Source organism: Syngnathus typhle, linkage group LG22, assembly GCF_033458585.1.
Source record: "Syngnathus typhle isolate RoL2023-S1 ecotype Sweden linkage group LG22, RoL_Styp_1.0, whole genome shotgun sequence".
NCBI classification, from domain to species: domain Eukaryota; kingdom Metazoa; phylum Chordata; class Actinopteri; order Syngnathiformes; family Syngnathidae; genus Syngnathus; species Syngnathus typhle.
Genome location: NC_083759.1, coordinates 4977363 through 4993646, shown reverse-complemented (window position 1 = coordinate 4993646; position 16284 = coordinate 4977363). Strand labels below are relative to the sequence as shown.

General features: G+C 40.6%; 1 protein-coding gene across 4 annotated transcripts in view; it reads left to right on the top strand.

Moving 5' to 3' along the window:
- The window catches only part of disp1 (dispatched homolog 1 (Drosophila)), a 29438-nt gene extending 13154 nt beyond the window's left edge, over positions 1 to 16284 (top strand). For 3 of the 4 annotated variants that reach the window (XM_061269916.1, XM_061269915.1, XM_061269918.1), the window contains 9 exons: positions 5165 to 5856; positions 8835 to 8864; positions 9113 to 9236; positions 9989 to 10116; positions 10975 to 11069; positions 11208 to 11305; positions 11513 to 13102; positions 13599 to 13862; positions 14349 to 16284. In XM_061269916.1, the coding sequence (XP_061125900.1) occupies positions 5195 to 5856; positions 8835 to 8864; positions 9113 to 9236; positions 9989 to 10116; positions 10975 to 11069; positions 11208 to 11305; positions 11513 to 13102; positions 13599 to 13862; positions 14349 to 15944 (4587 nt within the window). In that variant the 5' untranslated portion in view covers positions 5165 to 5194 and the 3' untranslated portion in view covers positions 15945 to 16284. Of the gene's footprint in view, positions 1 to 1248; positions 1458 to 5164; positions 5857 to 8834; positions 8865 to 9112; positions 9237 to 9988; positions 10117 to 10974; positions 11070 to 11207; positions 11306 to 11512; positions 13103 to 13598; positions 13863 to 14348 lie in introns of those variants that run through there. The other variant, XM_061269914.1, reaches the window with a different exon arrangement.

Below are 16284 nucleotides of genomic sequence, written 5' to 3'. Positions count from 1 at the left end.
CTGTCCTTCCAAGCAGAGTACGGTCTTTGATGTGGTTTTCGGTTTTGGGCTCCATGGAGGAAAACCCCTGTGTTGGTTTTACGCTGCCACATGCGATACTCACAGTAAAGGGGGAAAGGTAAAGCCCGTCACCATGCATCAATGCATTTAGTATCAGTGTTATTATTAGAGATGATCACAAAGCAGTAAATGACTTGTTGGGTTTTGACTGGCCTGGAGGCCAGATGCCTCACGACTGCAGATGATTACTGTTTGCGATATGAACTGTTCCTTAATCCTGCCAGACAGCTGGAATTAAAGCCAGGTACTGCCTTCTGCCTTCCGAGCATACTTGGTGATAAAACGTCTCCCCCCGCTGAGAAAATATTGCAGCCCAAAAATGTACTTGAATGGTCCATGAGGTTTCTTTTAGAAAAGTACACGGTTGCTGCAGATGAGATACTATTTTTTTTTTTGTTGTTGTTGGAAGGTGTGCATTTGAGTAGCCAGCATGAGTTAAGGATTTGAGGAGTGCAAATTGTCCAAATTAAATTCAACTATGTAATGCAGTTTGCAAGTGTTGGGAAATTAAAGGATGTTTTAATGCTTTATGAGTCTTTTGTTTGGCTAACTAAGTTAACTTGTCTGGCTTTTAACTGTGGGGAACAAAAAAACATGATTCGAACATTTATAGGCGCTAATGTGTGAAAAGGTTACTACAATGCCAATTCCAAAAGTCTCATAACTTTGATCAGGAATGATTCTTTGGTGTTTAGTTTGTAGTCGGTTGGTTATTTCAGCTATCCTTTTTTTGTCCCATTCATCATTTGCCAAGCTTGTGGCATCAAAAGGTCTTGAGGCTGTAATTATTACCAGAGGTGCATCAGCAAAGTTTTGACAGTGAATACATGTGATGATGTTTTATTTTTTTTGTTTTTTTTTTAAATTATAAAAATATCCAAAAAAAACATTGTCACTGTGATAGCTGCATAGATGCAATGTATCATTATAAAATGGATTCCCAAAGAATTTGAGAATCTTTGAGGATAATTGTCAATTTGTTTTGGATATGTGAAGCCCTTTGAGACTGCTTGTCATTTAGGGCTATATAAATAAACTTGACTTGATTCTAAAATGGATCATTTCTTGCAGCACCCCTAAATAATCCCTCAATTTGGAATGCCTTGCGTGGCAGTGATCGGGTTAAAACCGAGACTGCAGCGGTCCTATCAGTGAGTTGCGGTCCGGGCAGTCCCAGCCCACCGCCTCCTACCAGCCTGCCTCACTCCTTCCCGAGGAAAAAGGTGGTGTGTGGACACACTGCTGGTCTAACATGCTTCTGTCTTCCCGGGCTGTAGTTGTTGATTCAGCCTGCGGATATTTGCGCTGCATGCAAAGACTTTTTTTTTTCTTCTATTTTTTTCTTGTCGCCAATTAGTCGCCGCGTGTTGCGAGGAGCGTCCCGGACACCGCGCACGGTAGGTCGTGAAGCAATAGTGGTGGTGGTGGTTTCATTTGCGTGGGGTTGATTTTCGCGTCTTGTGCCGCTGTCTAGTCGGGCAATCACCCAAACGTTACGTAAATATACACACGGGCTTTTGTAGACATTCTGATGATGTGATTTCATTTTAGTGTATATGCCAGATTGCGGTATCTTTTCATAGTGATGTTTGAAGATCATTAAGTTTTCTCAAAAAAAAAAAAAAAAAGAAAGCACGTACAGTATATTATCTGGCTTTCCAGTTAATTGTTCTGCATTTAAGATCTGGGAACAGTGTCTTTATTGTGCACGCGCACTTTCTCTATGGAATAGTTATGTGGCCAACCTTGCGTTGTTGTCTTGTTATACTAAAAGTTGTTTGTGTTAATGTGGCTGTGTTAGCAGTACTTCCCTGCACACTATTTTAGTTTGAGTGTAAGAACTATTCCTAAATGTCTGTTCTCCTCAATTAAATTAGTGGTGTACAAATATAGTTTATTTTTTGCTTCCAATATAATTTTTAAGGCGTACTCTTTCCGGTACTGATCTGATACAGAACCCCCCCCCCCCCCCCCTTTTTTTCTTTTCTTTGCTATTTATTTCAACTCTAAGGTGCGGAAGAAATCCTACGGATTAAAAGGATTACGTGTTTTGCTGCATTTATAACACATTGTGTTTAGCTGTTTTTAACCAACTTAAACTGTGAGTCGGGTCATAAGAAAGAACAAAATATCTTTCAATCTTTTGCATCTTAAGCCTTGGCAAAACTCAATTTAGACTGTACATTGATTTGAGTTACGCCAGCCGAAAAATGCCTCGACACGGCAAAAAAAACAGGAACAGGATCTTGTGCCTGAATCCGGTTCTATCCGATACTCACATAAAAGTCGGAGCCGATACCGACACGGAATATCAGATGAGGACCGCCCTAAATTAAATTTAACAAAAATATTGTGTCAAAAAAAAAGAACATTTTGCATGTTTACCTCTGATGGGACAAACCAAAAGTTGCAACAACAACTTAAAAGTGTCAGTGTTGTTGCCCAGATTGGTATGTTAAACAGCCCAGCTGTAAATGGCGACCCTTTGGGGGTCGACTGCAGGGGTCAAATATGTCCATAGTCTCTCCTGACAACTAGAGACATGTCAGAGTACGTCAAGCTGTATGTACATATCTAGTGGGGAGTTAACCATGAGGCGTGGTAATTACTGCATATCATCTTAAATTAAAAGGACATCAGGTACGATATCATTGTGATAACATGTTCCTAAAATATTTTTTAGTGCTTAATGAAATAGATTTTCATGTTCCAAAATAAGCAATATTAATGTATTCTTGGCTGATTAATTTAAAGAAATATTAAACATGTATGGTGATGTACATTTAAATTTGCATCTGGCTGGTAAAATTGAGATAAAAGCATAAAATTCCATAAGAATCTTACTGCAGGTCTTTACGATATGCATATTGCAAGGGCCAATATTGCAATATTGATCATTTTTGTATATATATTTTGCAGCCCTAACGCCAGGTACGTTAACTTCTGTTACTGTCGCTCGCCATTAAGGTGTCTCAATCGCTTGGACTACCGATTAATCAAAAACCTGACATGAGATATTGTCGAAAACCAGATTCTTTCTCATCAGCTACGTCATTCTTAACTACTTACTTTTGGGAATCGGTCCAAATGCTTGGCTTGGCTTTCTGTTGCGTCAGAGGAAAAGAAAACGCAAATCACTGCCTCATCCTTATTGGGGCAGGTCAGTTTTTTGTCAACTAAGGACAGCCTTTACAATCAGATAATTGATCGTTTCGAATTATGATCATTATATGAAATAGAATTTTAATCGCACTGCAACCAGAGTTTGTGCTTTAAAGGAGAATAACATCAGACATTGAGCTACATCCATAAAGTTATGCACTATGGCAAACTCCTCCAGGCAGCATTCCTCTGCTCAAAATGACAAGTCTATATTTCAAAATAATTCATGATCATTCCTTTTCCTCAGTGCTAATAAAAAACATGCTAGTCCTTATTGTCAATGCTGGCAATTGGTACACTTGCAGGCTGAATTCTTTCAATCCAGAGCATTTATCGCCTGAACTGTGTCTAAGCCCTTATTTAAAGTCATTACAGGCGCTTGACAGCTGTAGCCAGACAAATGACTTCATCTGGGTTTCCCTCAGCTCTTCTGGCCTCAGGCACAGAAGTTTGAAATTCTCCGCTTCTTTAACCTGACCTGATCAACTGTCACACTCATATTTCATTTCATACTCACTCACTGTCGAGGTGTCATGTAGTGCATTTGTCATATAGACCATAACTACTCCATTTAGAGACTGGCATGAAAGTCAGGGTAACTTGATGTATCGCTCGGCGGTCAGACGGCAATATATTTATTTAGCATTCTTTTCCAGGGTGGATGTGATAAGGTGATTAGTTGTCAAACTCAATACTGAACGGCCTGATACGTTATGGTGTGTTATCTAATAGTTAAAAAAAAAAAAAAAAAAGTCGGGTTGTTTTTATACAAAATGTCCCCCCCCCCCCAACTAATTTCATTATTTATTTATTTATTTATTTATTTATTTATTTGATCTGGCCATATGGGTCTTTGGTCTTTTTTTGCATCTGAAATAATCACAACAAAGCGTTGTTTTTTTTTTTAAATTTATTTATTTTATACATGTTTCAAAATGTAGCCTATAGCAAAAGGGAAAATGATCATGACAAGAACAAGAGATACCAAGATATTTCTCTCAACATGTGTTAGTGGCATGGGAGTGGCCTTGCAAGCCTTTAACCTTCTGAGCAAGTGTAAGCCACAGCTCGTTCCTGTTTTTTTTTTTTGGTCGTGCCAGGTTAAAAAAAAAATAATTGTGCCTTTCTTTGACACGCAAAGATTTATTTAAGATGTTACATCCAGCAGTGACATGCCCTGTTCAAAGCACCGCAGTTATAATTAGGGTCTGAATCATCGAAGATTTTCCACGCCAGCCACCTTCAGTTCAAAACTTTTAATATCACTCTGTATTGGAAGGTGGCTGTTTTTTGCAAATACAAAAAAAAATACATTTTGAATTATGTACTATTAGTAATTATTATAACATGCGGTTAAAGCTCTCCGTAATGTCGACATATAACCCCAAAATTAGCTCCCCAAAATATCTTAATCTGAGGCGAGATGTCACTTCACAGCATATCCTAGTTCAACTAGTTTTCAATTTACGAACATCCTTTGGAGGGTCATTATGACTGTCAACGTCAACAAACTGATCAATAACTAGTTTTGAAATCAGAGACTAGTAAAAACTGTTCCAATATTTTAAAAAGACGAATGCTAATAAAAGTTGCTGGCAATATCTGTATTTTTGAAAAGTGAAGACAATTTGTAATTTTAGTATCAAAACTTGAAGTCGATGCACAATTTGTCTTTGCGGGCCAAATGAAATGATGTGGCGGGCCGTATCTGGGCCCCGGGCCTTTGGTTTGACATCTGTGGAGTAAACAAAGCACTGGCGGAGCAACACCTGAAATATGCTCCCAGAAAAATGACTGACAGTCAATCCACAAATCAGTCATGCTTTGATATATTCCCACATTTTATGGTTCAGGGAAAGCATTTTGAAAGAAGGGGTGCAACTGCTCAAATACATGGGAATCCGAACAGCTTATGTTTTTCCCTTCTGTTTTTTTCTGACAGTAATCGAGCCAGGCCCATTGGGAGAGGACAATGGCCCTGAGCGACACGATTGATGACCCTCTGGCCCCCTGCTGTGAAGGACATCCTCTCTGTATGGGTGAAAATGTACCTTCAGACACGAGTATACCAGACAGCAATGTGCAAGAGCCTGTCACAGCTGCCTCAAATGGTGATGACCTTTCAGCAGAAGGAGATGAAGAAACCTCAGTTAGGAATGCGGCATGTAGACAGCTGCAAAAGAAGCCAAGATCACACGTCCAGAGAACAAACAGACCAACCCAAAACGGTGGAGTTGTCAAACAGAACGGAAACCTCAGGACGCTCCCCCACCCGACCGCCTCTTCAACTTCCCCCGCTGTCATAGATTCTCAAACCAAATCTGCTCGATCCCCCTCCTCCCCTTGTCTCCAGTCTTCGCCGTTCTGCTGCCAGCAGTGTCGCTTGCACTCCTTTTGCTGCCCCTGTGGTCAGCAGGAGTGTCCTCTCTGCAAGATTCCAAGCCCGGGCCATGGGCTTGGCTTGGTTCCTCACGCCAGGAGCCCTCTGACCTGCTCTGGTTGTCCACCTGCTTGCACTTACTCACACCCCCGGCCTCAGCTTACACACCCTACCACTCCACTTTGTCTACACCATCACAGTCACCAGCCATGGCAGGAGCATCTCCAGAATTCAACACATTCTACTGGAATTAGGTAAATGTCGTTTTTTTTTTTTTTTTGTACTCATGATATCTGTAAATACGTGACCATTGAATATTTTGAGAATTAATTATTCAATCAATAAATTTCCGACTATAAGCCGTGACTTTTTTCGCAAATTTCGAACCCTGAATCACAAGTTTTAGCTGGTGCGCCTTATAGTCTGATGCGGCTTATAGTCTGAAAATTACGGTATGTATTTAAAAAAAAAAAAAAAAAAATTTAGAATCGATTATTCAATCAATTAATATATACATTTAATAATTAAATAAATATACATATATATGTATATATACACACACCATGTTAATATATATATATTTTTTGTTTAGAGGATTATAATATGTCCCATTTATGGTCAACAATATTTTGGTTTAATTTGTTCATTAAAAGTGTATCCTGCTAGACCCGTGACCTAAAATACCCTCCTATGCAAGTAAGTTTGGCATCCCTGCTTTTAAGTATAGGCAGTTTCAACACACATTAGATAGGCCTCAATGAAAAGGCACTGTACATCCACACATGCTCACACGGCAACCATGCATTTCCCTGTCAAAGCTGTATGCTCGTATTAAAGCCATTTGTTGGCAAACCTCTCCGGGTTTTTTTTTTCCAAGTGTTCCATATTTAGTGAGGAGGGAGTTGACTTTTCCTCAAACCACATCCCATCACCGCATCTGAAACTGGGACTATTTAATGGCGTGCATCATCATTTGCATAATCCTATATTTACCAGTGCTGCAAAGATGGGAGGAAATTTACTTAGATGTTTTTATGGTAGCATTATTAAAAAAAAAATTAGCATTGATTTCACACTTGTGAACATGGAATATTCTTCATTGGGGTTCAATAGGAGAAGCACCCTAATCTGTAACTCTGGAAGTAGTTTATTTTTTTTGTCGTCAACCCTGAGTGGGCAACATTCAAGCATCTGTGGTTCATTCCATCATACATTTATTCCATGTTTAGTTTTCTTTTCCTTTCATGTACTTCTTTAACCTCCTTAAATGCACCCCTACCCTCACCCCTATTTTTCATTCCGCTGGTGAATGGGGAGCAGATGTGGCAGGCTCCTTTAATGTTGAACCGATTTTCTTACTCACCAAAACTTTTTCGTGACTAAATTTTAGAATTACAGAAGCTTGATTGGATCGGGGTAATCTAATACATCCCTGGGTGGAATTTAAAAATGACAACAAATAAAATCTCCACTGAAATCTTAAAATCGATGTTGATTTAAAAGCTGCGAGTGTATCAGACTGATTTTTTTTCAAATAATTTATTTTAAATATTTTTTTATTGATAATTCTTTTTATTTAAATACTTTTTTTTATTGATATTTTTTTTTAAATCGGATTTTAAGTTTGATAAAAAGCAAAACCGAGCTAATCGCCTGATGATGGTGAGTCTCGTCGAAAAACGTGTTGTTGCAAAAATATTCAAATTTTGCTGGTGGGTAATGACTTTCTTTCTTGACTGGCTTTCATACTGTTGGCAATGAAGAATTACTTGTCTGGCACGGGGCCATGTTTTTCCGCCTGCTCTTGTAATGACGTATTAAATGGGTGCACGTCGCCGATTTCATGGCTTGCTCAAAAACTAATCATGTGCAACGTTCCAGAAAAGCACACATCAGGTCTGGGGAGGACTTATTTCTGACACTAATTGCTCCTAACTTGAAGGCCTGTTTCATGGAATATTTGTCCACCTGTCTGACAGTGAATGGAGTTACCTTCAGGCCCCAAAACACACAGACTTGTGTTCATGGACATATTATATAAGGTTACAAATATGTGCTTTTGAAATCATCCAACAAAATAATCGATGATATACTTAGTTTTCATTGCCTTTTTTGTTCATTGTCTTTGTTATCATTTGTCAATCCATATTTAGAAAGGAAAGTTGTGACGACCTTGTGGGTTTTCTTTTCCCCACCATGATTGAAGATTTTTGGGTAAAAACGAAATAAGAATCTTATTAACAAACTATTTTTTTATGTTTTGGGATCTAGAATCCCTGCTTTCATTCAATACCAAAGTCTTTAACCACATATAATGCACATTTGAATAAAGCCAAATTGTCAAACTGTGGCCCGCGGGCCAAATTTGGCCCACAGTGTAATTATGTCTGGCCCGCCAAGACAAATACTGCATCGACTTTGTGTCAATACTAAAATTACAAATTGTCTTCTCGAATAGAGATGTTGCTAGCAAGTTTTATTATCATTCATCTTTTTAAAAACAGTTTTTACTAGTCTCTTATTTCAAAATTAGTTATTCAACTACTTTGTTGTGTTGACTAATATTAGACGTTCATACATTTATTTGGGTTGATAGTCCTAATGGCCCTCCGAAGGAAACTGACTATGATGCGGCCAGCGACAAAAATGATCCCATCACACACATCGCCATACTCGCACACGCTCCTCGAACCCCCCCCCCCCCCCCCAAACTTTTTGTGTGCTCTGTCAGCACAGCGTTGAGTGAGTGGCCAGAGGCCTCTGTTTACCTTATTAATTAGCCCAGTGATCCAAAAAGACTCCCACAGGTAAATAGAAAAACAGTGAAAGTTACACAGAGAAAAGAAAACAAGACGGACGCCAGGAAAAGGAAGAGATGACGAAGTTGGTAGTCCGTCACTGTATTTTCTTTGTTTTTCGCCGGAAAACATAGACAAGCAGCAACTTATACGTGTTGGAGATGTAGGAGACAGTTAAAATTGGACATGTCTTTGGAAAAAAATGAAAAATTTACTTAAGGGGATTTTGTTCAATATTATCAGAACAAATAGTTTGATGGTTTTCATTGCACACTTTGTTCTGCTGCTTCTGCTGGGAGCCAAAGGTCACATGGCATCATAAATAAATAGTTCTCGCCTCCTCCAAACGCTCCTAAAATATTTTTGGGGGGATTGGCCGCCGCTTTGACATCAAAATGTAAACGGTATTTATCTTTCTCATTTTCTTTTTTCAGCCCTGCTTGGCCCTTTCGATTCCCCAAAAGGTAAGGCCTGCCAAAAACAAAGTCTCCCGTTGATGGTCTGGATTGCAAAAATGTCTCTCCTCCACCCCCACCCCCCCTTTTCTTCCCGTCCATCCATCACTGCTGTCATTCCTCAATACTGAGTCATGAGTTATCTCGTGGGAGTTGTGTCTGTCTGTACCTGGCTTTAGCTGACTGCATCTCATCATTTCTCAGTCACACAACTCCAAAAATCGAAGGTCAATTTAGGCTGTCCTTGCATTTTTCAGTTATTCGGAGCTGATAGCTGATTGGCCGGTGGTGGTTCTCGGTGTGTGCACAGTACTAATTGTCGTGTGCGCCCTGGTGGGTGTCCTTGTTCCTGACCTCCCTGATTTCTCTGACCCTCTTTTGGTGAGTATCATCCAAACAAAGTGCTCATTTGAAGGTCAGACATATTGTTTACTGAACTTCTGTCTGTTTATCGTCTTGGTCACTTTGTTCTGCTTCGTTTTACATATTGAGCCTTAGCCAGGAAACTTGTGTCAATTTTACTGAAATGACTGCGCACATTATTGTACTGCTGCCTTATATGACGGCAAATTACACAGTGACTTTTTTTTCCACCAATACTAATGTGGAGTTGTCTAAATTGATTAATGGACGATTAATCGATCATCAAAATAATCGACAACTATTTTAATAATTGAGTAATTGTTTGGAATCTTTTTTTTTTTTTTTACCTTAGAATGGTCCAAATTCTCTAATGTTAGTCTCTCAACAGCAGTTGTTGATTAATATTGAATTTAATTTATTAAAAGCTTTTGTGTGAAATCAAACATTTGTAAACGTCTACTTTTATTATGGACAACAATAACCGCACCAGTAACTGAATCAGTTTCACAGAGTTTGGTGAGTACATTAATCCCTCTTGTGTGATTTTGTTTACTTATTTACTTGTTTTTAATCACTAAACAATAGCAAAAAAAAACAATGGTAAATGAAAAAAAAAGAGTTTTGTAATTCACTTCCATGCAAAATATTTCCCCCAAATAATTGATAGAATAATTGATTCTAAACAAATTACATTTTGGGAGCCCCAATTAGCAGTTACCTCTTGTTAATTAACAATGATTGCTTTATTTGTATTTATTTTTTCTTCAAAGGGTTTTGAGCCTCGAGGAACTGCCATCGGTCAACGATTGGTCACATGGAACAACATGGTGAAGAACACTGGCTACAAAGCGACACTGGCCAACTATCCCTTCAAATATGCTGACGAGCAGGCTAAAAAGTAACTGAACTAAACACAAGACATCATTATCAAACTTTTTTATTTAGGGGACAGATTTTCAATGTGACTAGCTGCAACTGATTGATTCCAAATGTGTCTTGTCACGTCAGAGTCAGAGTCACCTATTTGCATGCGGGACTTTTCGCAGAGGACACAAACACACTTAATAGCAACTCAAGACTTGCACTGAATAGAAATCAGGTTTTGTTTGGCTTTGGATAGGAGGCTAGGAGGGTAACCACTCACTTTGTATGAAGCCAGATGGTTCATTGTGAATCCCCCTGCAGACAAAAAAAGGAATTTGTGATCAAACCCTCTCCCTCTTTCAATGTTTCTGTCTGTGGACATAATTGTGTGCTTATGTCTGTCAGTAAGCTTCCCTACTTCATCCCATATCTGTCAACCCTGTCCCCTTGCCCCCACCCCCAGAGGTGGGTAGGAATTAACTTAATTTAGTGTGTTACATTTACTCTTGGACTTCTTGGATAAATTTCACGAGTCAATTTTAAAGCAATGCATTTTTTTACCTTTTAATTTTTGTTAAAAAACACTTTTACTCTGTTACATTGAACTATATATATTCCGTCACAATTTTTATTTTTATCTAATTTTTTAAAATTATTTTTACAAATAATTATTTATATATATTTTTTCAATTATAATTGTCATATTTTTTTCAATTAATAATTTTTAAAGATTTATTTTAAAGTGGTATTTCTGTATAACATTTAAATTTTCAGATTTTTTTTTTAATTTATATATATTGAATTCCTTCTCCAAAGTCTCCCTTTAAGCCTTGAAGAGAATAATTGTATTAAATAATATTGTAATCATCCAATCATTTTGGTTGCTTTCTAGTCACCAAGAACCCAAGTGGCCCGAAGACCTTTTTGATCGAGAAAAACGGCATGCAGAGTGGGACTTCAGTAAGGAGTTTTTCTGTGATGTGCCTGGTAAGGTTGGTTTAAATTTATCCAATTGGTTTACAATGTAACATTGATTGTATAATGTCTCAATCAGGATTTTTTTTTTTATTTTGCCTAATTATTATTTGCCTGATATAATTCTCCTTTATACTGTACCTCATGTAGGCTCCAGCTATTCCAGACTGGTTTTCTCATCTGCTGAGGGGAAGAATTTGTGGAATATCCAAGCCATCAAATCCATGTGTAATCTGGACAACACGAGGGTATGAATGCAGAACATGCATATTGTATACCTTTTCAAGACTAAAATAATTACCGTATTTTTCGGACTATAAGGCGCACCGGACTATAAGGCGCACTGTCTGCTTTTGGGAAAAATTTAGGTTTTTAGGTGCGCTTTATAGTCCGGAAAATACGGTAAACCTGTCGGCCATGTATTCTATTACTATACTGATTGCTTCTGTCCATAGGTGCGCTCTCATCGGGACTACTGGAGTCTCTGCCAGCGCACCAACGATGCTTCATGTTGCCCCAGCTGGACTATTGGGAACTACATAGCAGCCCTCACAAATAGATCATCCTGTCAAATGATTACCGAGCGTGACGTATCGCACACGTTGAAGATTCTGCGCTCTTGCGCTAAGTACTACCACAATGGCACGTTGGGACCCGATTGCTGGGACATGGCCCTGAAACGCAAAGATCAGCTAAAGTGTGGCAATGTGCCTCGGAAGTGCACCAAGTATAACGCCGTCTACCAAATGATGCACTTCCTGGTTGATAAGGATTTCCTCAGTCCGAAGAGCCTGGAATCCCCCCCGCCCGTGCTCATGTATAGCATGCTCTTCTCGCCAACAGAGAAAGGAGAGTCTATGATGAATATTTACCTCGATAATTTTGAGAACTGGAACTCCTCGGACGGCATCACCACAGTCACCGGGATCGAGTTTGGCATTAAACACGACCTCTTTCAGGACTACCTACTTACGGACACGGTGTACCCAGCTATAGCCATCGTTATAGTCCTACTGGTCATGTGTGTGTACACACGGTCCGTTTTCATCACGCTAATGACAATAATAGCCATTATTAGCTCCCTCATTGTCTCTTATTTCCTCTACCGCATGGTTTTCAACTTTGAGTTTTTTCCCTTCATGAATCTCACGGCTCTGATCATCCTGGTGGGAATCGGAGCGGACGACGCTTTTGTGCTTTGCGATGTATGGAATTACACCAAAATTGATAAGCCTGATGCCGAGCTGGCGGAAACTGTCAGTGTGACTTTGCAGCACGCCGCTTTGTCTATGTTCGTCACCAGCTTTACCACCGCTGCTGCTTTTTATGCTAACTATGTCAGCAACATCACCGCTATCCGTTGCTTCGGCGTCTACGCCGGAACGGCCATCTTGGTTAATTATATCCTCATGGTGACGTGGCTTCCAGCTGTGGTGGTGTTGCATGAGCGCTACCTACCAAACGTGTTACCATGTTCGAAGCCCCAACACCAGCAAAGCGGGTACTGCATCCCAATGATTGTGGCAGGTCTTTGCCAAAAGGCTAGCAGATGCTTGTTTAGTGTCTCTGAAGCCTCTCGAATCTTCTTTGAGAAAGTCCTTCCCTGTATTGTCATCAAGCTTCGTTACCTCTGGCTCTTCTGGTTTCTTGCACTTACAGTGGGCGGGGCATATGTTGTTTGCGTCAACCCAAAGATGAAGCTTCCCTCACTAGAGCTGGCTGAGTTTCAGGTGTTCCGTTCTTCTCACCCTTTCGAGCGCTACGACGCAGAGTACAAGAAACTTTTCATGTTTGAGAGAGTGCATCATGGAGAGGACCTCCACATGCCTATCACCATCATCTGGGGTGTCACACCTGTGGATAACGGCGACCCCCTGAACCCCAAAAATAAGGGAAAGTTGATGCTGGACAGCAGTTTTAATATCGCCAGTCCAGCGTCTCAGCTTTGGATCATCAATTTCTGCCAGAAGCTTCGGAACCAGAGTTTTGTGTTTCAGTCAGACGAGCAGGACTTCACCAGCTGCTTCATTGAGACCTTCAAGCAGGTCAGTTCTCCTTGCGCTAGTTTATTAGGTACATGTGTAATACCGCTGCCTAATTGTTCATTCTATTCTATTAAGAGAATTTTTAAATTCAGTAAAATAACTAGGCATGACAAGTTAAGATATAAAATGAGAGGTTTCATTCCTAAAAAAAAAAAATAAAAAAAAAATATTTAATTTAATACCGTAAATTTCGGACTATAAGCCGTCACATTTTTGCAAATTTTGAACCCGGAATCACGGGTTTTATCTGGTGCGGCTTATAGTCCGAAAATTACGGTATTATTGTGAGCACTTGCAATGTTAATGTTCACACTGTGTGTATTGTTACATTAACATTGCAAGTTCAATCAAAATTGTAATTAAAAAAAATAAATAAATAAATACAACTGGACTGGACAAAAATGTACTGTATTAAAAAATCTTAAAGTTTCAAATTTAACTTTTAATTATATTTTATTAATTATACATATACTATGTATGTGTGTTTTTTTAACAGTGGATGGAGAACCAAGACTGCGAAGAAGCATCCGTCTACCCCTGTTGCAGTCAATCCACTTTCCCCTACAAGCAGGAAGTGTTTGAGCTGTGCATCAAGCGGGCCATTATGGAGCTTGATCGCAGTACCAACTACCACCTGGACAGCAAGACCCCTGGACCTCGATTTGACATCAACGACACCATCAAGGCCATTGTTTTGGAGTTCAAGAGTACCTTCCTCTTCACACTAGCCTATGAGAAGATGCATCAGTTCTACTGTGAGGTCAGTGAACCTTTTTATTCTATTATTGTTATATTTCCTCAAATGATGGTCTCTGCTCTTTTAGACACCATTGTCATTGTAAAACAATGTTAAATACCCAAAGACATAATTCAAGGGAATTCAAATTACCGTATTTTCCGCACTATAAGGCGCACCAAAAGCGACAGTGCGCCTTATAACTAGGTGCGCCTTATATATGGACCAATATTGAGCCACTACAGCAGGCGTGTCCAAAGTCCGGCCCGCGGGCCAAATGTATATATTTTATATATGGACAAAGTTTTAAAATGGGCCATTTAATGAAAGTGCGTCTTATAATCCGGTGCGCTTTATATATGGACAAAGTTTTAAAATGGGCCATACATTGAAGGTGCACTTTATAATCTGGTGCGCCTTATAGTGCGGAAAATACGGTATTACTTGCTGTAGTAATTTGTGGAATTTTCCCATGACACCAAATGTAATAGTTACCTTTTGGTTATCCAGGTGGACGCCTGGATAACGGAAGAGCTGCGCCACGCCCCAGCAGGCCTCAACCACGGCTGGTTTGTCAGCAACCTGGAATTCTTCGATCTTCAGGACAGTCTGTCCGATGGCACGCTGGTTGCCATGGCGCTGTCTGTGGCTGTAGCCTTCAGCGTCATGCTACTCACCACATGGAACATCATCATCAGCTTATACGCTATCCTATCCATTGCCGGGACTATTTTTGTCACGGTGGGCTCCCTGGTGCTTCTCGGTTGGGAGCTGAACGTCTTGGAGTCGGTCACCATTTCAGTGGCTGTTGGACTGTCGGTGGACTTCGCCGTCCATTACGGTGTAGCCTACAGGCTGGCTCCGGAACCGGACCGCGAAGGCAAGGTGATCTTCTCCCTCGGCCGCATGGGTTCCGCTATTGCTATGGCTGCCTTGACCACCTTCGTCGCAGGGGCCATGATGATGCCCTCGACCGTGTTAGCCTACACCCAGCTGGGCACCTTCATGATGCTGATCATGTGCATTAGCTGGGCCTTCGCCACCTTCTTTTTTCAGTGCATGTGCCGCTGTTTGGGACCTCAGGGCACCTGCGGCCAGATCCCACTGCCCAAAAAGCTGCAGTGTCAGGCTTTCTCCGAGGACCTCACCGAAGGCTCTCCATCCGGTTTGGCAAAATACCAGCTAGACAGCGGCGACGGAGAGACGGAACATTATGAATTAGAACCGCTGGCTTCAAGTCATAAAGCTGAAGACAAACCTCAAGAGGACCGGGACGTTTGTACTCAGCGTCACAATGGAGTCCACCCTCCTCACCAGTATTCCCACACCCAGTATAACAATAAGATGCAGGCTGGCAGATGTAATCCTGAAGCCACTCACAACAGTCAGTCTCAGTGCCAGTACTCTCAAAACACAGACTGCTCATGTGGGGAGCCACCTCCACAGTGGACACCCCACTCCTGTCCCCAGCCTCTCCAAGACTCGCATCCCCTCCTGTCCCCGTGTCCGAGCCAACTGGACCAAGTCTGCACACACGTGGATTGCTGCAAGCACTACGTCCCCTGTCCCCCTCCCCACTCGCACCGCTGCGGTCCAGGAAGGCTGGTATACCCCAGACAAGCCCCCGCACCCTGCTGCCATCTTAAATATTGCGTTCCGAGCCCAGAGGCTCCTTCTGAACATAGATCCCAGCACACCACCCAAAAACCTGTCTCTTTTATCGGCTCCGAGTGTCACGTACAAGAGCCCAATCATCGGCCAGAAGTGCCAAACCCAATTATCAGCTCAACTCACACAGACAGACATCTGAAAACGCGAGAAGGCGCTTGCAAGCCTGCGTGCGGCATAGCCACAGAAACCACAACGCAAGAGGATGTTTGGTGTAAGATCCCTAGGCAGCAGGAGGAAAAAGCAAGTGTGAAAAAGTGCAAGCAGAACTCCAAACGAGAGCGGGCGTCTTCTGGCTCGCCAAAGAAAGTTTACTGTTTTAACAGGGCGCTGAAGGTCAAGTGCAACTCGGCTTCAGAGTTCAATGTGCCAAAAAGTGAAACAAGTGTGCCTCCTATTATAATAAGCAGCAGTCGCTCTTCTGAAAGCTTATGTTAGGATAAAAATATACAACTTTCACATTTTTATACAATAGCATCGACTCGCTAAATATTTCTTCATTTGCCCACATGGGAAAATTTTCTATTTTTACTGTTCTTCCTACAGCCCTTTTTTTTTTTCTCAAAACAATCTTAACACAGATTTTTTTTTTAAACAATGTGTTAATATATTGCAGACATTTGCACAGTCAGAAAAAAACCCCGCACATATTTGTTATTAAATGCGACATAGGTCTCACATTTCACACTATTTAATATAATATTGCTTGTCAGCTGTTTTGTGTGCATTGAAAGTCTCCAATGGATTTTGTTCTGTACAATTAAAATGTCCCACTTAA